The sequence below is a fragment of the Biomphalaria glabrata genome, chromosome 10 (assembly GCF_947242115.1).
Source record: "Biomphalaria glabrata chromosome 10, xgBioGlab47.1, whole genome shotgun sequence".
Taxonomy (NCBI): Eukaryota; Metazoa; Mollusca; class Gastropoda; family Planorbidae; genus Biomphalaria; species Biomphalaria glabrata.
Genome location: NC_074720.1, coordinates 35,204,040 through 35,228,955, shown reverse-complemented (window position 1 = coordinate 35,228,955; position 24,916 = coordinate 35,204,040). Strand labels below are relative to the sequence as shown.

Sequence of the window (24,916 nt, the reverse complement as noted above, 5' to 3'; positions counted from 1 at the left end):
GGATGCTGGTTGGAGAGTTTCAAAGATGTCCCTTAAATTTCTTTGCTAAGGTGTGGCTAGATATTGCTTGCACATAACAAGCATTCAAATATAATTAATAAATTTAATGCAGTAAACTATTTTGAGTTTTTGGTTTTATTTTGTTTTAAAGTTTTAGTACAACAAAAAATGTTACAAATAAAAATAAACCAAATTTAGTTTTATGTGTTTAATCCAATTTTTTGGGGGCAAAATTTTCATGAAAAATGTCCTCAAAGAAAAAAAAACATTGTGAAAATAATGAATTTTTGTTATCTTGAAGTTAAAGCAACTGAAGCAAGTATTCATTATGTTGTTCTGTCATTCACTATCACAACACAAACAGTGAAACTTCAAGCAAGAAATCTACTGCTGTTTACATTCATTTGGCTTGCCCTGTGCCTGAAAAATGAAAACAAAAATCTTAATCATCTTGATTTTAAAAAATACCAAAGTCTGTTTCATTAATACTAATTAATATCAATAGAACACAAAAACATTGAACAATTTTACAAAATTAATATAAAATGGTTTTGAAATATTTGAATATTCTTTTAAGGTACAAAAATTTTGAATTTCAAATTAAAAAAAAAAATATCCCATAACTAAGACTGCCCACCTGGTAAGCAACATTTGCAAAAATCCATGCCATATAGTTACTAATATCAATGCAACTTTCAACATTAATAGCTTTTTAAAAATTGTTATTTCATGTTACTCAACAACTTTCATGATTAAAAGGAAGCCAATTTTTTTAAAGCACCACATAAATGAATTCAGAAAGCAGAAAAAATTAACTCATTAAGCCAAAAGAAAAAGAAATAAAAAATTAAAGAAATAATTACAAATGGAGCATAATTATAAAACGCAATCATGCAAGTGTAAAATAAGACAGTGCCACAAAACGTTAAAGTCAGAAAAGTGATTAGCGTACCAAAATGCCTTAACTTAGCATCCTTGGAAACCGCTTAGTTAGAGGCCTATAGAAATGAAAAAACATTTATTCTTACTTTTGAAGAGCGTTTTAGTTAAAACAACTTAAATTTTTACAATACTATTAATGCAAATATCTAGGACAATACACATAAAAATGTTCAGACATTTTTTGAAGACATACTCCATTTCATTTTTCATTTCACTATCATCTAAGCTGAGAGTCAAACCATGATATATTGAACCATTGAAATTGTGGTTATCATAACTGAATTAAAAAAGTTACAATTGAGCTTTATTTTTTAATCAAGAGTATTTTCTTTTTATTATATCATAATTTTGCAAAGAACACTATTTCATACATACTTAGCATACTGGTAACTAAGTAAGATAAATACAATCAAGTGGTAGTTTATAAAAAAAAGACCAATTTTTAATGGGAAAATGGTGAGTTCTGGCTGTGAATCTGGACAGTCAAGTGGTTTGTTTACTTGGTACTATGTTGCTTCTAGGTGGAGTTGTCAAATCATGCCCTGGTGAAGACTGTCCATTATTTGGCTATATTTAATTATCATTTTCTCGCATACAAAATTTGGTCCCCAGTGCTGCCTTTTATATATGTAACATGTATGCATCAATCTTTCAGCACAAGATTCACATTTGTATTTAATATGACAATGTGTTAGGTGTTTTAAATATTTGGCTGCAGAACTGAATTTTGTTTCAAATTCCAATGGAGGCCCGGAAATTTTAATTTGAAATGTCACCACAACTATATTTACCACAAAAACTATGTATCACAAATCATTAAGAGCACATTGAGCCCAATATAACAAAATGGAGGCAAGTAATAAAAAAATAATGTCATAAATAAAAGAAACAATATGCTCTTTAGTCTAGTTGGTATTGGGAAGTTCAATATAAACAGGTTTGACCATATACAATCCACAAGAACTCCTAGGCTTTTAGATCTTTATTTTAGTGCTAAGTAAAGATACACATTATTAACTTAAGAAAATGTGCTTTGTATACAGATACATCAATTTAAATTTAAAACAAAAGTTTTAAAAAAAGCTAATATTTGAACAGCAGTGTAAACATTCACAAATATGTATAAAAAATGTAAGGTACCAAAAAAAAACAAGTTTATGAAACCTTAGGTATAAATCAGACAATTGAAATCTAGCTTATGGACAGATTATTCCCCAGAAGCATATTTTAAAATGTGCAAAGTCACTGAAATAATTATATGTAAGAACAACTATGTAGTGGCTGAAAATAGTGCTTGAATAAATCTCATAATTTCAAGCTAGTAGCAAGTTTAAATATTTGTTTTGGTCATGAGATTTTAAATGTGATATAAAAAGGATGTTAGCTTTATTGTTCTAGAGGAACTAGAGTGAAAAATCAGTAGAAGGTCTATGATATGACTATTTTCTCACACTTAGAATAGTGTGGACTAAAAAAAGTTTCAATAAATTCACCACAATGATTTTTGAATTCAATTACGAAGTATAAGTAAGGAATATAAAGTCCTAATGGTGTAACAATTCAAATGTATCTTCTTACAACAGATGCATGCTATAAGAAAGAACACGTTCAACAAGTTCAAGATAAATAGATGGTATGTTTCATCTACATGTTAATATCCTAATTGTTGCCAAACAATGAAATGATCACATGTCATTTACTCAACTAGTACACCTTTGAAAAACCCAATAGTATTCTGCCAATACTGTACGTTTCCAACTAAAGAAATTATATACTTTCAGTAAAAGTGTGTTGTTTACCCTTAGCATCAGGTGGTTATAAATGCAATCATTTGACCTCATATTATACAAAATCTAACTTTACAAAAATTGTGAAACAGACTTTGATATAAATGTGGCCTTATCTGTGTCTAAGATTTTATTTAAGATCATTTAAATGTTTCACTTACCTCAGGATTAAAATCAGGATCAGCTTCCTCATCATAATCTTCTTCTTCTCCCTAAAGTAAGGGGAAAAAATAAGCAGCATGAAATCAAATGCTTTTTTCTTCTTCTATAAACGGTTTATTTAGAAAAATTTTAAACACAATAATGTGATATCAAAATACAAAGAAAGATGAAGTAAAAGTAAATTAGTATTGAACCAAAAAAAAAACAACAACATTTGAAAGAATTCTTGTTGAATCTAAATATTTCATATTGGATCATGCATAATTCAGATACAAATGTAAACAATAATGAATTATTTAAAAAGAAAAAAAGATGTATATAGTACACAAATTCAGACATGGATATTTTAAATTCTGAAGAAAGAAAATATAACTACATTTTACTTTACACTAATGATTATGGGATCCATTTATCTTTCTTTTTATTACAATTCCCATATTTGCTGTTGCCACACCATGCATATTTGATATAATATATATATTTAATACCATTTGCCTCCCCATAAACCTATAAGTACTTTTTTAAAAAATATAATGCATTCTATACACTGATCAGGATATAAAGCTTTTTAAACTCTAGGCGAAAATATTAAATGTCATATTGAAATGTGAGGATTTTAGGAATCACAAAAGCCCTAATTTAAGACTAAAGAATGTAATAAAATGAAATTTTAAAAATATATTAGCTATCTAAAAATATTTCTTTCAACTATTCATATTTTAAAGGGAATCAAATTGGGAAAATTGTGTCACTACCTTAATGTTGCACCTAATTCAAAAAAAAAAAATGGACAAGACAAGGTGCACAACTGGAACTGGTGCAAATTTTGTTTTAAAATTGTCAAACTTAAGTGGTGTAAAAAATAAAAGAATAAAATTATTTCAAAATTTGTTATTTTCAATATTTTATAAAACGGAAACATCTTTTCAATGCATTAATTTGTTAAACAATAAATAAATGTGTTAATATCAACTGAAAACTAGAAATCTAAACTAGGCTCTCACTGGACTTGGGCTCTGGAAATGAGATGAAACAAGTATTTAAATTGTTGAATGAAATCTATATGAAAGGAAATGACTAGCTACCACACAGGAAACATGAAAGTGCTAAGATAAAAGAGAAATTGAGAGGACTTGTCATAGTCTTACATTTGCGAATGTCTATTTGACTACTTTGTGTAGCTGACATTAGTCCTTTGTTAGTCCACACCCTGCAAATGTAAGACTAAAAGTATTACACCTTTCTTTCTTTTGTTTGGTATTGTATCTATTGATCAAATAAAAATATAAAGGAAAAAGAAGGACAGTAAAGAAGAAACCATTCCATTCAGATCTTCAATGCAATGTAGTTTCCTCATACAAAAATGAAAATCACTTAGACTTTCCTATGTCTAAATAAAAAAAAGTTAAAAAATATTTTTTGGAACAGTGACCTAAGACAGGATTATAATCCTTACTATACAATACCATGTTAACCAACACAATATTGCTTTTCTGACAACAACAGATTGACTTTTCTCATTCACAAAATTGGTTTTATCTTTTATCCAAAATACTAGTCTGAGAACTACTGCTTTGCATTATGGTTATTAAAAATTGGACTGGCTAATAAATTTAAGAATCAGTGATGGGAACAGACTTTGCAAACATTCTAGGAAATTTTCTACGCCCTATGTTTGTGAACCGCTGTTGCAGAGACCTAAATAAGAAGTTGTGGAATTCTGTTTAAATCAAGTAGAATTTACTTTTATTGAGTATTTTCTTTGAAAAATGTTACTAATTAATTACAGTACATGAGCCTTACTGCACACATACACACAAAATGGATGCAAGGCACTATTGTCTGTATCTTTAGATGAGAAAACAGCTTTCTTCTCTTGCCCTTGGCATCTAGCTTTTTAAAGCTATTCTAAGCAGTCTATAACCAGCCATGAGGAGAAATGCATCAGAGAGAGAGAATGTACATTCACAGAAGTGCATATTTTGTAGATTAATTTAAGTTAAACTTGAAGTGTCCTTGTGTAACACTTTCTTGCTAGCAAACATGGCAGTTGTATACAAGAAATGGATCTCTTGTGCTAGGCATAAGTCTAAATCACTGCCACACTGAGTTTTTAAAACATACATTAGTTAAATGATCTAGAATAATTTAAATTTAAAGATATTTTCTTTTACTTTTTTTTTAAACATACAGAATCCATTAATTTAGAGTGGTAAAATTAGTCATAACATTTTTTCTTTTGAAATGTGCTTAAAAAATTAATTTTAATGAGTTCAATAATGTTGTCAATTTGGTGTATTTATTTAGGCTGTATACTGCAAGTCTTAAGAGCATTACATCATAAATGTAAAACTAGTAAAAATCTATTTTAAAGAGTGCTGAAAATTGTGGCCTTTGTGTAGTATTTCTTGGATAGTTGTGTTTAGTAAATAGCTATGCCCAAAGCAAAATTTAAGTAAATTGCAGATCAATCTTTTCAATAAAAACACAAAGACAATTCATGGTAAATGATCTAGCACAGAGATGGCTATATTGTACTTAGTACACAATTGTGTTGAAAAGTTAATCCATGAGACCACAACACTTTTCAAAAAGTAAAATATATTTCATACAGCTAGCTAAGCATAAGTAATTCTTTCTTAGCTAAAAAAAAAAATTCTATTCAGCTTAATATTAATTTAATCAATGTTAACAAAAGGTAATATTTTTAGCACTGTTGATGGGGTTGCATGATGCTGTCATTGAAGAGATCAAATGCCCTATTCCACAATAAGCTTCTTTTAAGACCATTTTAGTTATTCAAAAGTCAATCCACATGCATATTAATTTGTTCATTTATTTTCGTAGGATCATGGTAAATGTTGGAAAGATATATATATGTACAGGTTATAATTCTATTTGCTTTCTTATGCTTTCAGACATAATTAACTAAAAGCACAATCAGTTACAAAAAAGGTGGGTGATTTAATCATTGCAATTGACCAAGACACTGGCCCCAAAACTCCTCAATAGAACAAAACTACACTGAGAGCTGGAAACCGCTACGCAGCCTGAACCCTTCAACATAAAAATGAGAATGAAGAAGATCAATGACATTGTATCTTTACAACGATTAGAACTTACCTCATCATTTTCATCATCTTCATACTGTGAAATACAAAAAAACAGTAGTTTTATTGTATACTGTGGTTATCTTGCCTACTAATAAATGAAAATCTATCATGACAAATATCATCAGTCTTAATATATTTATTTTTATTTATCCCATTCATTCATTATCATCAAACTCCATTTGAGTGAGGGCTTGAGAGGCTCAAATCCTCTCTTGCAAAAGCCCTGGACAGAAACCCTGCAGTCTTGTGTAGTGCATAAATGTCACCATACAGGTTGAGAATTTTTGGTTTCCCAGACCTGTCAAGATGGAGATCAGCAAGTCTGGGGCAGTGAAACAATATGAGGCAAGTTTTCCTCTTCTTCCCAGCAGCAGGGGCACAGTGAATAAATATTTGGCCATAGCCGTGAGAAATAAGAGCCAACAGGACATTTGCCTGTCCTGCACTGTGCTATAATAGCTTGCTCAGGCCTGGACAGCCTCCACCACAGGGAAGTGCGGTCAGGGCGCCTCATGCGCTCCCAGACTCTACAGGCTTTTTGGGACTTGTCCCAGCACTCAAACCACTTTTCCATTTCTGTTTTTTTAATTATAGCCAAAGCATGATGAAAACTTACAGCCTGTTCAGTGGGTGGAATTAGCCATCCATGGTGTTGTCAGTCACACCTATCTGACTTGGTACCAAATTCATTATTACAGGGGTGCCATAGAGTTGTTTTATATTGTGTGAAGCCATGATGACAGTGTTGAAATTGGGAGGCCATGGTCCGGGGCTTTGCAAAGCCTCTAGTACAGATTTCAAGTCAGTGACCACAACAATCTGTGTTGCCCTCAAATGTCCCCCACCGAGTTAAGAGTCAATAACTTTTAAGGCTTCACAGACTGCCATGATCTCCGCATCGAAACTGCAAACAATACAACATGGTCCAAAGATTTTGACTTGAGTGGGAGCCAAGAAAGTCGATGTAGGCTCCATAGCCTGCTCTTCCAGAATCTATCGATGCCGACCCATCAGTACTGGGCTTGAAGGTATTAATGGTCCCCTATGCTAGAATTTGAAGGTCGTTAAACATTTCTGTATTGTTTCTATATTTGCATTGCACTCTTTGGAAAAACATAATGAAGCAACTGAGAAAAACATTTATAATGAACAGTATTAAAGTCAGTGCTGGTCTCCAGTATTATGAAACCATTACCCAATGTCACTGTTTTATTTTGACTGAGAAAGCTATTATTAAATAAGCTTATAAAAACTCTATTAAACAAAAATAATTTCTTACATCTTCAGTTTCAATTGCCTCTCCAGTAAAAAATAAAACTGCTCTTGGTATTATTCTTTCTCGAATAAAATGTCCAATTTCAAAATCTGCTCCTAATAAGGCCTCAGTCTCTTCATCCTAAAAAAAATAATTTAATAATCACTAAACTTTTGTTTAGCAAGACTAATCAGCTTGAGAATTCAACTTATGTTTTCAATGTTGGTTATTGTGATTTATAAATATATAATTTACAAACACTATTTCCAGAGATGCCTATAAGTATGGATCTTGCGTATTTTGTAGGAAAATAGACACAAAAATAAACCAGTACAGTTTTTTATATAAAAATATGCATTTCCCACACAAAAGCATATATTCACATAAATATATATATATATAAATATATATATATTTGTCATGGGAACAGACATTAAAAACATTTTAGCAGAGATGCCAAAATGGAAATGTGTATTTTGAGGGGAAAATTGGTATTTTGCTAAATATAATATACTCAGGAAAGACTAAAAATCATTCAAGCATGTAGCATACAAAAAATGCAGCAATCCTTAAGTTAACACAGCATTTAAGTTATATAAGATATATAATTCTAGAGTTACCGCACGAAAAAGCAAAAGAGGGCTTTGGGTATTCACAAGTAGTATTCACCTGTCACTATGATGGCTGCCTGGTCGGGTGGTTTGCGCGCTGGACTGTCGTTCAAACCCTGCCCGCTCCCATCCCCCCCCCCTTTGTCCTGCAGGAGGTTTGGCCTCTGAAATAAACTACCTTCAACTCTGAAGGAACAACTGAAACAAGCAAAACATTTTACAAACACTAAATAGCAATGCCGGACTTAACCATTGTGACCAAGAAGTCATGGAAAGAGAACAAGTAATCTACTATGTATGTTCACCCGTCACTAAAGGGCAGGGTGGGACTTAACCATTGTGGGGCCATATGTGAAATGGATTTCACAGGGGCAAGTTTGGGTAAGTAAGCGGATAATAAGTGAAATTTAAGAGTTGTATTAGAAAATAAATTCATCTATGCATTTTATTCATTCTTTACTACCAGTGATGGGAACAGACTATGAAAAATTTGTAGGAAATTTTGCACACCCCAATTTTTTAACTGGCCTGTCGCAGCGACTTAAAAAAAAGATGTTGCTGAATTTTAAAAATGATGTAGAATCATTTTATTTCATATTTTCTTTAATGTTGTATTACATAATAATTACACTGTATAAGCTTTACTGCACACATGAACACAAATGCATGCAAGGCACTATTGTTTGTACATATAGATGAGAGGAGAAAGCTCTTTGCAGATGCTTTATGTCTGTGTCCAGGCAGTCTGAGCATTCTATAATAGATAACTGCTTTACTGGTATTGTAACAACTTCTCTCTCAAACAACTATAAAGAGTAAATGTGTTTGAAAATCAAAACATGCTTGAGTTTTGGAAATACTTCAAAAGTATGAGCTACACTTCTGTTTCTTTCGCTGATTATTAAATTTCATACAGGAGAAACTGTTTATTAAACATGATGTCCACCAAAAAAGCTTTGAAAAGCAATTTAGAGAAAGCTGTTCTTAAGCAAGAGAAGGAAGAACAACCAGATGAGGAGAAATGCTTAGAGAAGAGAATGTTTAGCAATAAAACTGCATATTGTGGCTTCCTTATGTGACACTTTTTCACGCTGATACAAGTTTTTTACAAGAAGTGGATCTCTACCACATCTTATCTAGAATATATCTATCTAGACTGATTCAAACCACTCTCGTCTAGACAGAGATCTAGATCTAGACTTATAAGACAATTCAGTAACACAAGATTTTTAAAAAATAAAACTTTAACTGTGTCAAAAGACAAGATGTGCGCATGTTCTAAACAAATCAAAAATCTTATTTCGCATTCTTCCGAAAATGGAAAACAAAAAGGAAAACTTCAGATTTTTTTTGCTAGAAAATATATTTGCCTGCAAATGGACTTAGATCTACCACAAGACAGCATATTTTTTTTAAACATACGCTGATGCGCAAAGATTTAAAAATATTTAGTATTTACTGATCTAAATAAAGCAGAGTTCCTTCCAATGTGTCATTTAAGTCTTTAAATTAATCGGGAATTGATTGTTTAGTTCTAATTCATTGAAATTTCATAGAATCTAGACTAGGTCTAGATCTAGTATTTTACTATGTCAGGCACACAAATTTACGTAAATCTAGACATTCTAGATTTAAAATTTTAATATACATCTATATTATAGATGTTACCTGGTGTTTACTAGACATATCTATAACTAATCTAGACCTAAATAGATCTAATTCTAGATTTAGACTGTCTAGAAATTCCAGGATCTATATCTGTAACTACTTAAATGCAACAATTTCTGCCATCTTATAAAGAGATTTAGGGGCGTTGTGGCTGAGTGGTTAAGCACTTGGCTTTCAAATATGGGGTCCTGGGTTTGAATCTTGGTGAACACTGGGATTTTCCGGATGAGTTCACTTAACTCTAACGGTTACCTGACTTTTTTAGTTGGGGAAAGTAAAAGCGGTTGATGGTTGTGCTGGCCACATGACACCATGCGCTTTAACCGTTGGCCAAAGAAATAGATGAATTAACATCTGCCCTATAGATCACAAGGTCTGAAAGGGGAACTTTACTTTTATAAAAAGATTCATTGATCTCTATTTCTTATTAAAATAATAAAATAAAAAAAGAGGTAAAATTGGCTGTAATAACTTTATATAGATCTATTATTTTACATTCAAGACTGCACAATACCATAAGGATTGTTCAAATATCTTTAAATGGCCTATGCACATTAAAAATCAATCAACTGTTAGTGAAGCTGCCCTAGATCTAGATTAGATTCTTTAACCATCAAATTCAGGAAAGAGTTCTTTCGAGATGAAAGTGAAAAAGGCAGAGGTTTTATTAGCACAAATGGTGGTTGATCTTAATCTCTCTTAGCAGGGCAAAGAGATTCAAACTGATGATGTCTAAGAAAGTATCTTCTGTGGTAGAAATTAAGCTACTGCTCTTGTCACTAGTGACTTAGGTTACATTATTTATGAAAGCCTAAATTCAAAGAATGAAATCAGGGACATTCAAAGGCTGAGTTTGTAAAAGAAAAACTTTTTCATATGCAGAAAAAAGTATACAATTCTAGATTCCTTGCACTCTCCTTCAACACATCTGTTTGTTTTCTAAAAAAAAACTTCAAGCATCAGAACCCAGGATAAATAGCTTTATCTTAAACAGCTAGGGAGTTTTTATTCAGCAATAGCCCAGCTTCTATAACAGAAACAAGTTCATTGACTAATTAGGATAATCTGTATAAAAAAAAAAGATCTTTAAAAATTTTGTAAATAGTGATTGTAGAGGATGCCAAAGGTGCTGACTCTGCTAAGTTCGAAAAGTGAAAAGTATTTCCAGTATCTGCATACCTTATAAAGAAAATGCCTATAAACAAAGCTTTAATAAAACTAGATGTCAATGATACAGCCAAGCAAACCATTGCATCATATTTAAGTCTAAATTCACTTGTAACAAAAATTCAAGGCATAAAATCATTACCAAGTGACAAGAATGGCAACATTCTAACATATTCTAGAAAATTTATGACAAGACTAAATGTGTAATTATTTTGAAAAATGTACAGAATGTCTTGTATAACTTTATGCTGTGTTAATTGTTAAGAAATGCTGCATTTTGTGTATGTTACATGCTTGAATGATTTTGGTCTTTTGCAAGTATAAGTTAGGAAAATACACATTTGCCCCGCAAAATACACATTTACAAAAAATAGAATACACATTTCCATTTTGGCATCTCTGCTATTTCAACCCAAAGAGTCAGATTTATATTCCTTTGCTATTATAATTTCTTAAACACAAGAATGTACACTACATAGTTTACTACAGCATTAACATGAATAGCTTACCATCTCAGATTCAGATCCATCAGGTACTAAAAAATGGGAAGAAAAAAAGTAAAAAAAAATAAGTTAATACACCTGACAAAATATTATTGCAACTGAAATTCAATTTAAAATTTCCCTCCAGAATCATGTTCTAAGTGGATTAATCACTTAGCCTTTTCATAGTACAGAACCATGGTCTTATAATTATACATTAATAACTTTTAATCAGAAAATGTTATATTTGGTAAAGCAATAAAGGGATTTTAATATCTTTTCTTATCTTATATAATACAGACGTTACTTCAAAAAAGAAGATGATTACGTCCTACGCGTCATGCATATTAACCAATGACTTAAATTCTGCCAAGTCACTGGTTTTCCTGGCTAGCTCAGGCAACCCATTCCATGCTCTAATAGCACTAGGGAAGAAGGAGTATTTGTACAAATTTGTCCTAGCATATGGGACGAGGAATGTGCCTTTATCTTTGTGTCTTTCAGAGTAATTTTTTAAATTTTGTTTTTGTATTTGAAGATTATGGTTCAGTGTTTTATGTATTATTGCTACTTTACTTTTGAGCCTTCTGTCCTGAAGGCTTTCTAAATTTAGTGATTTTACTAAAGGTATTACTCTAGTCAAATGTGAATATTCGTTTGTTATGAATCGCACTGCTCTATTTTGTGTCTGTTCTAGTTTCTTAATGTTTTCTTGAGTTGAGGGGTCCCAAACAGAGGATGCATATTCTATTATTGGCCTAACCAAGGTTAAATAACATTTTAGTTTTATGTTCTTATTTGAATACAATTGAATATTTATAGAATCAAATTTTAATTTTGGAGCATAAAATTAACACTCGTCAAATGTCACCTAGATCCTAGAATATATTTTATGATTCAGATTGAATAAAAATTATTTCATAAGTTGTCTATTCATATTTTCACAAAAATTTATAAATAGCACTTTATCAACACAAATGGAAATCTTGAGCTTCTGTCATTATCATTGCTAAGCATGCTTTGAGCACATCCTACTTGGTAAAAAAAAAGAAGGAAAAAATCCAGATGTTTAACAATTGGAAACTATTCAAAACTAAGTTTAAACAATTAAAACCATTTAGGGGGAAAAAAAACAATACAAAGCATCAAAGAGAAGGCACTTTCAAAATGACAAAGCTTATTCGGAAGAGAGAGATAAAATAAATCTATTCATCAAGATGTTGGAATGTTAGAATAAAAAAAAATATTTTTTAATTAAAAAAAAAGACAAACCAGCAGGTGGGTTGAAGAAATTAAAGAAAGAATCTGCTTGAACTTGTTTTGTTACAGTCCTAGTCAAACCACGTCCTTTATGTTTCTGTTTTTTCTTTATCTGTTTCACTGTGACATTTTTGCCTTTGTTCCAATTGATTGTGCACCTGTTTATATGAATATAAAAAGCCTTTTTACTTTAGTAAAACAATATTACTTGGCTAATAATTCAGAATTCATGTAATTATTCTAACTTAAAAAAAATTTTTTAAATATCTGCCATCAATTATTCTGAACACTCTAACAATTAGAAATCCCCTTGACCTTATTTTATCTAGAAAAACACTTATGAATTTAAGGGGAAAAAAAAGACAATGCAGAGATGACTACTAGTACTTTCCGTGTAATTAGCATGGCATATTTAGTGTGGAAATGAACAAGAAAATATATCAGTACTAATGTTCATCTAAAAATAACACATTCCACCAGCACATCACATTTATTTGCTACAGAATTGGACATTTTTCATTGGCATGAGTATTTTTTTATTTAACTTGTAGCAACATGCAAAGATAAGATCTATTATAGATCGAAATACAATCTTGATCTAAATAAAGTAAATTCTTTTAATAATTTAAATTTTTGATTGTTTAGTTCTTAAGAGAGGAGTGTTCTTTCATTGTGTCAGAATGCATAGATTCTTGTGGTTTTAAGCTGATCAGGAATAATTGTTTTTCATTGAATGTTTAGATCTAGCTCTGGACTTTTATAGCATCTAGAACTAATCTAGGTCTAGTATTCACAGTAATTTTTATTATGTATATATTCTATCTTTTAGCACTGACACTAACAAAAAAAAATGGATTAAGCTCCAGATTAAGTTGATCTACTAAGTTTACTACTACTAAGAAGCAGCAGTTTCTATATCTACCATTTTATAAAGAGCTTTATCCATGTCTTTGAAATAAAAACAAATTCAGGAAACCCTAAGGTTAAAGACAAGTAACAGGTATTGCATACATTAAAAACCAATCCAATTGTTAGTAAAGCTAAAGAAATGTGTGCAATCACTAAATTCTGCAAAGGTTTTAATGGCAGAAATGGCTGAGCTAAATCTTCCTCTTAAAAGTGTCGATATCCTGACAATGGGAAACAAAACCAATGTGCCTTGACTCTAAAATTATCTCCTGCAGCAGATCTAAAGCTACAGCTGTTTTAACTGAGCTAGGTTCCATTACTTATGAGAGCCTAATTCAAAAATTAAAATCAGAGCCATTCTCTATTTCTACTGATGAGGGTAAGCTGTACTTCATGAATTTAACCATTATCTATCAAGAGTATTCTAGATTTATTGATGTAATAGGATAAGAGAGTAAAATAACCATCAGAGAAAAAAAAATATTAATCTGAACAAAAAATAATAAAACATTATATTTCAGCTTTCTCACAATGTACTAAACAATCTACATTCTAAAAATATGTGTACTTTAGTGTACACTATTAATAGTCTGTTTCTTTCAACACAATCTCTCATGACTTTTTCTTGAATACTTTTGAACATTAAAACATGCATGTGTAGCTGATGTATAGATAGTTGCCATGTCAGATTATTGAGTGTGCCAGATTATATGTATATACATGTAGATGTTTGATGGTTTTCTAAAACAATTTCAAGCCTCAGAACCCAAAATTCATCTTTAAAATAGTTGCATTACAATAGCTGAGGAATATCATCATTTAATTAAGCCAGATGCAATATTAGAAACTCATTAAATCACTAATAAGAATAATCTGTCTTGTATACAACTTTATTTTGCTAAATGGATTTCTGTCTATCATTATGTTGAAATTAAAATATAACACTTTCCCCTCAAAAATAAATTTTTCCATTTTGGGATGGGGGCGTTTGTGTGCAATGCAACATACAGGTTTTAAGATTTCTAAAGACATATCTCCATATAAAAACTTACCCAGAGCACTTTATAATTTCAGGTCCTTCATAAGAGAATGGATCTTGAGAATCTGGATCATATCGCATTTCATACCGTTTTGTTAGGACAGTGTCTGTGAAGTACTCGTTGGGTTCAAAGTAAAATTCTAATGTAAAACCCTATCAAAAGAGAAGAAATGAACAATGACACTATTGTACATAGTGAGAGAAATAATATAAATGATATACAAATAATATATCATACCACTGGGTCCTTCTCATGAATAACAACTTTGATGTCCTGTAAATGTGTCAAAATAGGCTCATCATGTTCCTGAAAAATACATTATATTCTAAACATTAAAAAATGGTTAAAGAAAGTCCTCATAAAAATAGTTTTGAATCTGCAACAAGTGTGCCACATGTTACTAGATCTACTAAAATGTGAAAACCACACAATGCCTGTGTGACAAATTAAAGGTAGGAAAAAAGAACTAACACTAGAATTTAAAAAAAAAAAAAAAAACTAACCTGCACCATTTCTGAAAGCATTTCAACATTCTTGAAAATTGTAAGCCAAAAGCTAGGAATACCTTTAACAAACTCTGCAGAAAAAAAAAAAATTCTTTTCATTAATGATAAAATGTTTTAGTATTACCTAGACCCTGCGTAAGCATTTATTCAAGAAACTATAAATCTTTATTGAAAAAAGGTAATACCTTGCTTTTTTTCTTCACTATCACCACCGGCCTCTTTAGTGCCTTCCAAAGTAACCTTGTCTTTTAATTCACCCTGTTGAGAATCGGGCTACATTGAACATCAATGTACCCAAATGGCACATCAAAGTTTGCACATCAAATATAATTATTCACAGATAAGTTACTTTTTCCTTAGCCCATCAGGATTATTCTTACTAACAATACAATGGCAGCCAAATAAAGTTTTTCACATCCATTTTTACTCCATTTAAATGCAGAAGAAAAAAAAAAAAGCTCCACCCAATAACAGTTAAAGCCAACAGAAAAAAAAGAAGTACAATTTGAATATGCCATTTTATAAAATTAATATCTAAAGAAAAGTTTATTTGCACGCAAGTTAAGTGTGACTAGAAAAGTGCTACTCACAGCCAATTTGGCATCTTCATCTTTATCCTCATCATCTTCTTCTTCACTAGCCCAATCACAGTCTTCATCTGTAGGTTCTCTAGCTGCTATCAAGATTTCTTTTCTCTTAAAAAAAAAGATCAAAGTTGAAAATTAGCATGCTTCTATTGAAAAAAAAAAGTAACTGAAAAAAAAATATACAAAAATCGCTCACCTTCTCAAATAACTCAGAGTATTTTGGGGCATATTTGAGTTCTAAAGCATTCACTTCTTTATAGAATTCAGATTCAATATGTATGATTTCATTCTGTAACTTTTTAAGTGCTTTAATTCGTCTCTTCACCTCCTTGGGTAAGCTTAACAGAAACAATAAGGAAAACAATTATATTGTGGGATATTGGAACACATTCTGCAAGTTATAAGGTCTTAAAACCATAGGGTATGGGATGAAACATTTGGCCAATTTCTGCCAGCAATTAATGAGGATGACAAGGGCAGTGCAAGGACAGTGATGGGAACAATCTTTGAAAAATTTTAAGAAATTTTGTAAACCAGCGTTTTTTAACTTGCCTGTCACAGCGATTTAAAAAAAAGATGTTGCTGAATTTTTTAAAATCATGTAAAATTAATTATTTATATTTAATATTTTCTTTAAATAATGTTGTATTACATTATAATTACACTACATAGGCTTTACTGCACACATAAACTTTGTCACATGTAAATTGTTCCCCTGGCAATCAAATCATTAAATAAGAACAATCTGGTATAAACTTTGTCACATGTAAATTATGAGTGAGTCTGGTGTGAATGTACACTTTGGTTTCTTATAGTTATAATGTTTTTTGTTTGGTGTAATGCACAAATTGTAAGACAAATTTCCTTACGGATAATAAAGATTATTATTATTATTATTAATGCATGAAAGGCACTATTGTTTGTACATATTGATGAGAGGTGAAAGCTATTTGTAGATGCTTTATATCTGGGTCCAGGCAGTCTCAGCATTCTACTATAATAGATAATTGCTTTACTGGTATTGTAACATCTTCTCTCTCAAACAACTATACAGAATTAATGTGTTTGAAAATCAAAACATGCTTGAGTATTGGAAATACTAAAAAGTATGAGCTACACTTCTGCTGAATCTCTGCTGAGTTCTTAAGCAAGACAATCAAGAACAACCAGATGAGGAGCAATGCTTAGAGAAAGAGAATGTTTAAAACTTCATATTGAGTCTTCCTAAAATGACTTTTTCATGCTGATACAAGTTGTTTACATCATCAAACTTCATTTGAGTAAGGGCTTGAGAGGCTCAAATCCTCTCTTGAAAATGCTCTGGAGAGAAACCCTGCTGTTTTGCATAGTGCAAATATGTCACCATACAGGTCGAGAATTTTTGGTTTCCCAGACCTGTCGAGACAGACATCAGCAAGTCTGGGGCAGTCAAACAGAATTTGAGGCCCGGTTTCCTCTTCTTCCCCGCAGCGGGGGCACAGTGAATCAAAATTTGGCCATAGCTGCCAGAAATGAGCCAACAGGACAATGGCCTTTCCTGCACTGTGCAATAATGCTTGCTCAGACCTGGACAGCCTCCACCACGAGGAAGTGTGGTCAGGGCGCCTCATGCGCTCCCAGACTCCACAGGCTTTTTGGGACTTGTCCCAGCACTCAAACCACTTTTCCATTTCTGTTTTTTGAATTATAGCCAGGGCTTGATGAAAGCTTACAGCCTGTTCATTGGGTGGAATTTGCCCTCCATGGTGGGCCAAGGAGTCTGCAATAGTGTTACCAGTCACACCTATGTGACTTGGTACCCCTTGCATTATTACAGGGGTGCCATAGAGTTATTTTATGTTGTGTGAAGCCATGATGACAGTGTCGATATTGGGAGGCCATGTTGTTTACAAGAAGTGGGCTTTTAAAGCATTAGCAATGATTAGTTATTAGTTTAATAGAAAAAACTTTAATATATATTTCTCACTATAGATCTAGAAATCTAGATCTATCTATAATATTATAATCTAGATCTACTAAATCTAATAACCTGGATCTAGATCTCTAGATCAAATATATTACTATTATTATCTATTTTTTATCTATATATATATATTCTACTCTATCAGACTTATAAGTCTTATACTCAGACTCAGTAACTCACTATGTATGTATACATCATTATGTCTTTAATACTAGATCTAGATCATATAAATAGATCTAGATGTCTAAATCTAATACAATTTGAACTCATGGAAGTCGGCAGGCAGGGTTCTAATTTAAAAAATCTAGGGGGCCATCGTAACAATAGAGCAAAAAGCGGCCGGGCATTATGATGCTCTCAACTCTGATACTTTTTAAAAGTTGGCAAGCAGCCATTGAGCCCATTGAAGACTAGACATTCTAGATAATCTAGAACAAAAGTTTTCAAATTAAAGAAACTAGATATCTTATCTAGAATATATCTATCTAGACTGATTCAAACCACTCTAGACCTAGATGATAGATCTAGATCTAAGTCTAGACATAAGACAATACAATAACACAAGATTTTTAAAAAATAGAACTTTGTCTGTTGAAAATTCCCATCACTGCAAGGACAACATTCTGTTTTTTAGTTTCTAAGCATGTCTTTTTTTTTTAAGCTGTTTAGATCCTTGCCTATAATTAACTTGACAATTTCTATTTGAGCACAACTTATATTTATTAATCTAACTGTATAACAGGATAATTGCTTGTCTTCAAATTCGATCAGAAGCTGACATTTTGAAAACTCCTGACACAAATAAAAAATATTACAAAGCAAGTTAAACCACACAATTTTTTTTTATTTTTTTATTTTTTTTAGAAACAATTGGAAAGTCGATATTTTACTCTCAATGCCTACTAATGGAAAAAGCATCTAATTTGGCTGACTTAAATGAGATCAAAGAAACTGATCACTGGACCGAACATAAGTGTAAAAAAAAATACCTTTGAATATATCCAGAAGGTGATCCTACAATTGAACATAGCTTATCTTGCAGAGCTGCTAACACACCTGGATTTTTCATGAGCTGATTTGCTATTGCTTGACTGTCTCCCACTTCACCTATAAAAAAAAATTAGATTCATGCTTAAATTTGTATTAAAAAAAATATATGTAACTTTTTTCTTCAATTAAAGATAAGCTCTTTATGATTTCAAATTTTATTAAAGTTGGTTCTATTAGAACAACAATGACCTTGAAAAAATAATTTCATTTAATGTTAACAGGTTTTTAAGTTTTATTCAGGGAGTCAAAAACAATTCTCAGAAAAATTGCTGCATATTGTTTTCAGATACCATTTTTTACTGGATATAATACTGTGAGCACTTAAATATTATTGTTAAATACAAATAGCTTATGAATAAAAGACATCTTAATTGGTATATACTGGAATGTCTTTCAACATTTTCTGACATCCTGTGTATAAAGTGCTTAGTAATTTACACACTTTCAGACCTCTATCTAAAAGTGGTTATTTACAAACATTTCCCTAAAAGGGACAATTTCCCGCCCCCTTTTCTTTTTGGAGGAAAAGAAAAAAAATGTAGATGCCATAAAAAATGAATATTAGGTGCCTTCATGTTCATATACATCATTAGGTTAAAAAAAAAAAAAGTTTCTTTTAAAAAAGACAATTTCTCTTTTATGCAGCTGATATTTTTTTGTAAGAGCCATTATTTTGCTATTAACTACTGAATGATAGAAACAAAAATTAAAATCTCCCTCCCCAGCAACTTAAAAAAAAATTTCTACTTTAGCATCTAGACATTTACGTGAAAAGAAAAAAAGTTACCTGTTTCTTCTCCATGATCTTCATCTTCAACATCTTCCACAGCATCACTGGAGGGACTATTTAAAAAAAAAATGACATGAAGTTTTATTCCCAAAATATATAATTAAAAAAAAAAAAAAAAAATGAATCTGTAAAGCAAATGTACTGCTTTTAAACAAAATGTCAATAAGGTACTTACTTTTCTGGCTCAGACATTGTCTGAAAAAAAAAAGTTTTTAAATGTTTATATGATATAAAAAAATTAAACAATACAAGTATGTTAGTCAATATTAAATCATCACATTATTAAAAATCTAAATGTTTTGTAACCCCAGAGTTGAATCCATAGTACATAGCTTGAGAAGAATACAATATACATAGAATAACTAGATCTAGATCTCTAGTCTCTCTTTAGTTTTTTTTTTTTACAACAGATCAATATTATAGTCATTTATATCTAAATTGTTCAGGGGCATTCTTAAAAAATTGTATTCATCTCTCTTATATTTTTCATAAATAGATCCAAAACTTCTAGATCTTTACTTAAAACTTAATTTAAAAAAAGAAAAACATTTAAAATACTTTTTTAAAAAGACATTACCTCCATTATGTAACTTAATTTTCTCTTAAAAATTAATGAATGATTAAAAAACTATGTAAAGTATGTAACATTTTTTTGTTTCACCCCTCTCCCCTTTACCCAAGAAAGAATCATGGTTAGGCAAATGTATAGATCTAGTGCACTTTATAATCTTTCAATACGATGCGCAAAATGTTCCTGAACATTAATATATATTAAACTCAACCATCAGAAAAGCCTTGCAACCTGAAATTTCTGACAGTGATAGTAATTTCAAGAACACGATAGTCCTTTCAAAACCGATGTTGGACCTAGATCTCTATCCAAATTTATATTTATTTCATTTGTTACTTGAAAAATAATAATGCCAATGGCAATGGACAAAGCTATTTTTCCCAGTATGGCCAACAAGCTAGTTATTCTTTTCTCAGCGATTTACATTAAATGTTAATTTCTAGAAAAATCAGTAAAGCCATTTTTTTTAGATCAGTGTCCTTGTTTAGTCCTCCATGAACAACGGTATTGAAATAAAGGAATAGTGTTGGCTGAGTAGTAAAGCACATAGTTTCCATAGTGAGGTGTATCACTTTTGTGTATCACTCACTCACTGGTTTGAATCGAGGCCTAGAGTAAAGTGCGAAGTTCGATTGCATTAAGCCCGCTGGCAGCTATTTTCTTGTTTGGATTTTTATAGCACCTAACAAAACCTATGAAAAAACTGATGGCAGTGATGGTATCTCTGAATTCCTCGTCCTTTTGTCTATAAAAATAAATCTGATTTTATGTATCACTAGGCTTAGTTAAAATTAAATGAGGTCAAAGAGGTGTGGGGTGGGTATCGCCAAGCCTACTTTTCCTCGATCAGATTTCTCCCCTAACTAGTAAGCTCCATCTGGCTAATGGAAGGCTTAAGCAATCAAAGAAAATATATCTAAAAGATGTTTTAATCTTCAATTTTCACTATGACTTAAAAATAGCCATAATCATAAGCCCATGTTTTGAGTTTGATCTCATCATGAACTTAGCCTTTACAAGGAAAAGGAAATCGTATGTGGCGGAAGTGAAGAAAAAAAGTGCATGCGCAGAAGCAATATAGTAGTAATTTGGTAAACATTCAAATAAAAAGTTTTAGCAATAAAAAGTGAACAGATCGAACCTCTATACAAATCGTGACTTCGCACTTTACTATAGGTCTAAAAATCAGTCAACAGAGACTGGTGTCATGACCTAGAGAAAGAGTCTAGAGTCTAGAACTAGATCTAGAATACTCTATATTTATTATTCTATTAGATCTAGATCTATAAATATGTTACGTGCGCATGTTAGTGTAAATGTGGAACGGTGCAGATGCGTTTTGATAGGAATAGAAACTAAAAAGTGATTTTAGTCAGTGTTCATGAAGATTAAATTAATTATAATCTATGACGTTGACGTTTTGTGTTGTTGTATTATTTATTCGAAGAGTCTCTTCACATAACAAAACTTAACAATTTAGATCTATAGATTATATAGTCTAGATCCAGATTCTAGAACCCAGACTAAGTCACTCACAAGAATTTAGTAAAATAAGTATCATTAGCATTAGATCAAGAACATTATGATTATTAGTTAGATCACGAATAATCTAGATTAGATTTAGATCTATTAATTTAATCTATCAGGCATTAGCCTTAATTAGCTAGAATAGATCTATTTCTATTAGAATGATTTGAGGGTTCAAAATTCAACGACTCATTATTTGGTTGACATAAACATAAAACATGTCATTATTTTCATAGGTGAGGAGGATATTCATATTGTTACGAATCTCACTATCCAGGCTCTCTGCAAACTGCACCATACACCACCAACTTCCAGGCTCTCTGCAAACTGCACCATACACCACTTAAAGAACTTGACAAGTCAGGGCTCCAAAATAACGTAAAGGTTTAATGTCCATAAATAACAGCCAATACTGTACAATTGGCAGCACGTAGAACAGTACAAATAGCTATGCGATAACACCGTTCCGCCGTATCAAGTCTTGCACTAGCCTCTCCGTCTCGTTCCGGGCTTGCACTGGGTTCAACAGTTCGGGACTGACTTCACACACTTGGGCTCGTTGTGTCGGACTCGATCACAGACCAAGATCAAGACGCCGTTCGTCTCAACTGTACTTGATAGTACTCTGCACTGAACCGTCGTAATGCTCCGTACAGAACCACACCGTTGAACTGTGCTGTAGTCGACCGTGTTCTGAACTCCTGTCATGAACCCGCTTTCTGAACCGTCTTGACTGCGACACCTCCGCTCTTTATATAGGGTCCCTACTGGCCTTCTAGAACCGGACAGAACGCCGCTCGACCAGGGGTGCCACCCATGAGACCAAGTAAACCCTGAAACCAGAATTTCCAAATTTTACAAACCCTGAAATCATAAACCCCAAACTTTACCAACCCTGAAACGTACCGCATATACAATTTAAGCACCAAAATTTTACGAAAGAACAGTATTAAATTACTACCTAGATCTGTATCATAATATGCCCCCCATGTTTTAAATATGTAATTAGTAAGCCTATCATTATAATAAATAGAGTTTGTGTGTATTTATTGATAAAGCTTGTAATACAAGTTAAGAGGATTTAGTACAATTTTATATTAACAATGTTTGTAAACCCCCCCCCCCCAAACACACAGTTATTTTAAATGATGTTTCTCTCTTAACATTTTTTCCCTCATTATTCCTTTGAAGCAGCCTACTTTAATCAACATTGATAAAACTGATTCCATCAATGTACATGCATGGACCTGTAAATCTATTGCAACAAGATAAAATTGATTTTGAGATTTAGTACAGATCTACTCCAAAATGAACATTACGATTTAGTTTCTAATATTTAAATGTAGACCTAGATGGCTAGAATGTGCTGGACTGCCTATACATAATTATAATTTATTTGTATAAATCTATTGACCAATCGATCTATTTTTTCTAGCCTTCAGGCGAACGCAAACTTACTAATTTAATTCTTCAATCATTGATTCTAGTTCTGATCTAAAAATGATGTAAATATCCTAAATCTAGATCCTACTTCTATAATACTCTAGACATAGGCAAAGGCTCTATGTCTATATGGAACCTATACAAATTTTAAAAAATAAAACACGGAAAAAAAATAATTTCTCACTCGTGAATTTTTTTTTCTTTCTATTTCTAGATCTAGGACTAGCCGGTAGGTACGCGAGTAGATCTAGACTATATCTATACTAAATACAAGACTTTACAGTCTAGATCAGATCTAGATTGATCATAGAAATAGATCTAGACTCTAAATCGAGCCGATTCGAGGCGCGTTTCGTAGATCTAGAAATTCTTTATAGATCTAGTCGAATGTTTACACTTTTTTGTCACTTAAAAAAAAAATAAAAAAATACTGTACCGGTAAATAAAGCTTAGTGCGCATGCAAAGTGAAAGTCTCGCGAATAGCGAGATATGAGACTGGTCGATTTTGTTTAAAAATGGCGGCTCGCGCGATCGGCACTAACAAACTAAAATTAACGGGGGAAAATGACCAGAAATTTCGAAAAAATCTAAATCAACTAAAACCCTGGACTTTTACAAAATTGTAGAAGGCAAACCCGGAGGGGGGGAAAATCGGACTCCTCAAAACCCGGATTTCCGGGTTATTCCGGAAAAGTGGCACCCCTGCGCTCGACGTTTCTAGGTGGTCAGATGACTACAACTCTCGTGACGCTAATGAGCTCTGTTCACGGCGTCGATCCTACCCGAACCATCATGTTGATACTCGTCTCGGACGATCGTCGTAACTCGTCACGGTTGACCGCTCGTCTAGCGCTGGCCTGGGGCGATTTGCGTCGACTGACTACACTCACACCACTACCCCCATCTGTGCCACCACCAGGTTTATAACAATATCATAAATAATCATAGTACTAGATTATTCTAGATCTACTACTACTAGGTCTACTACTGATTGTGATAGTTACTGATTATTTCAATGCACATTGACATATCATCAAAGATCATCGTGATCATTCACATTAGATTACCGATGATTACCTGACTGAATTTTGTATTATTTTCATTTTTTTTTATCATTAGATTCTCATTTAAAATGATTAGAATCTAAGTCTAGTCTAGGGCCTAGCTAGGTGCTAGATTCTAGATCTAAGACTAAAAGTAATATGTAAAGTTCTAAACTAGATCTACTCATCATGATCTAGTCTAGTCTGTGATTATTATGAAATCTAATCATGATTATTATGATTATAGAGATCTAGATCTAGACTCAAGTCAATCAATTCATCAGTAAATGAGTAATCAGACAGTGAGACACAAAGACATATTAGTCATATTCAATATTCAGAGATTCTGAGAGATCTGCTGAGACTCAGTCGTCTCAGTGACACGGTCAGTAAGACAGAGTACAGACTACAGACTCATGTGAGACTGCTAAAATAGATTTAAAAAATCGATCTTTTTTTTTTACTAACACTAAACTAATGGCTCAACATGCAAATTACAAATAGTCATAGAAATTATCCTAAAAAGAAAACCATTTAAAAAATAAACAAATAGCTATATAGACTCAGGAATGTAATGGTTTAAATACCTTACAACTTTCAACTGTCGTGCGCACGAGGAAAATGGTGGCTCGTAGAGAACTATATATGTTTCCGACAATTCTATTGGCTACTAGCATGCATCGTTGAGAGGATGTCCAATCATTTATGCTGTAAGTTTATACTTTTGGAATGTAGAAACCTCCTTGAGCATATTTGGCGGGTACTATTTTGTTTATCTCACCAATATAAAATATCCGTATCGTTATTTTATTTTAAGTATAAAATAAATCTATTGAGTGTTATCTATAAATGCGCTCAAGCTACACACACACACACAAATATATTTCGTCCGATTCATATCTTAACTTGTAAATTAAGCTAAATTAGATCCTAGGCTTAGACTAGTGCTAGATATCGAAATATAATATAGATTCTAGGTTGTTTTTTTTTTTTTTATTTAAATTGAAGAAAAAAGTGCATCGAGCTTCTAGCCCACCGA

General features: G+C 32.0%; 1 protein-coding gene across 3 annotated transcripts; it reads right to left on the bottom strand.

The window, feature by feature from the left end:
• Window positions 1–193: 193 nt before the first annotated feature.
• Window positions 194–24,593, bottom strand: LOC106062050 (nucleosome assembly protein 1-like 1). Of its 3 annotated transcripts, XM_056045080.1 has the most exons (17): window positions 24,465–24,593; window positions 19,468–19,487; window positions 19,290–19,345; window positions 18,442–18,559; window positions 15,686–15,827; window positions 15,493–15,597; window positions 15,088–15,175; window positions 14,900–14,973; window positions 14,634–14,702; window positions 14,409–14,548; window positions 12,460–12,605; window positions 11,215–11,240; window positions 7,284–7,400; window positions 6,015–6,038; window positions 2,891–2,941; window positions 953–998; window positions 194–420 (listed from the first exon to the last, which is right to left on the bottom strand). In XM_056045080.1, exons 1-16 carry the CDS (start codon window positions 24,552–24,554, stop codon window positions 987–989), a joined length of 1,278 nt encoding a protein of 425 aa, XP_055901055.1. In that variant the 5' UTR covers window positions 24,555–24,593; the 3' UTR covers window positions 194–420; window positions 953–986. The 3 variants fall into 3 exon arrangements, with proteins under 3 accessions (XP_055901055.1, XP_055901053.1, XP_055901054.1); XM_056045078.1 differs by lacking the exon at window positions 953–998; XM_056045079.1 differs by lacking the exon at window positions 953–998 and having other exon boundaries at window positions 15,088–15,160.
• Window positions 24,594–24,916: the final 323 nt, after the last annotated feature.

Excerpts from the sequence above, each read along its gene's own strand:
- LOC106062050 (XM_056045078.1), bottom strand. The coding sequence starts at position 24,554 with ATGCTAGTAGCCAATAGAATTGTCGGAAACATATATAGTTCTCTACGA. Across the intron at positions 19,488-24,464 it reads CGACAGTTGAAAGTTGTAAG|ACAATGTCTGAGCCAGAAAA; the intron begins GTATTTAAACCA and ends TTTTTTTTTCAG. Across the intron at positions 11,241-12,459 it reads TTTCTTCAACCCACCTGCTG|TACCTGATGGATCTGAATCT; the intron begins GTTTGTCTTTTT and ends CCCATTTTTTAG.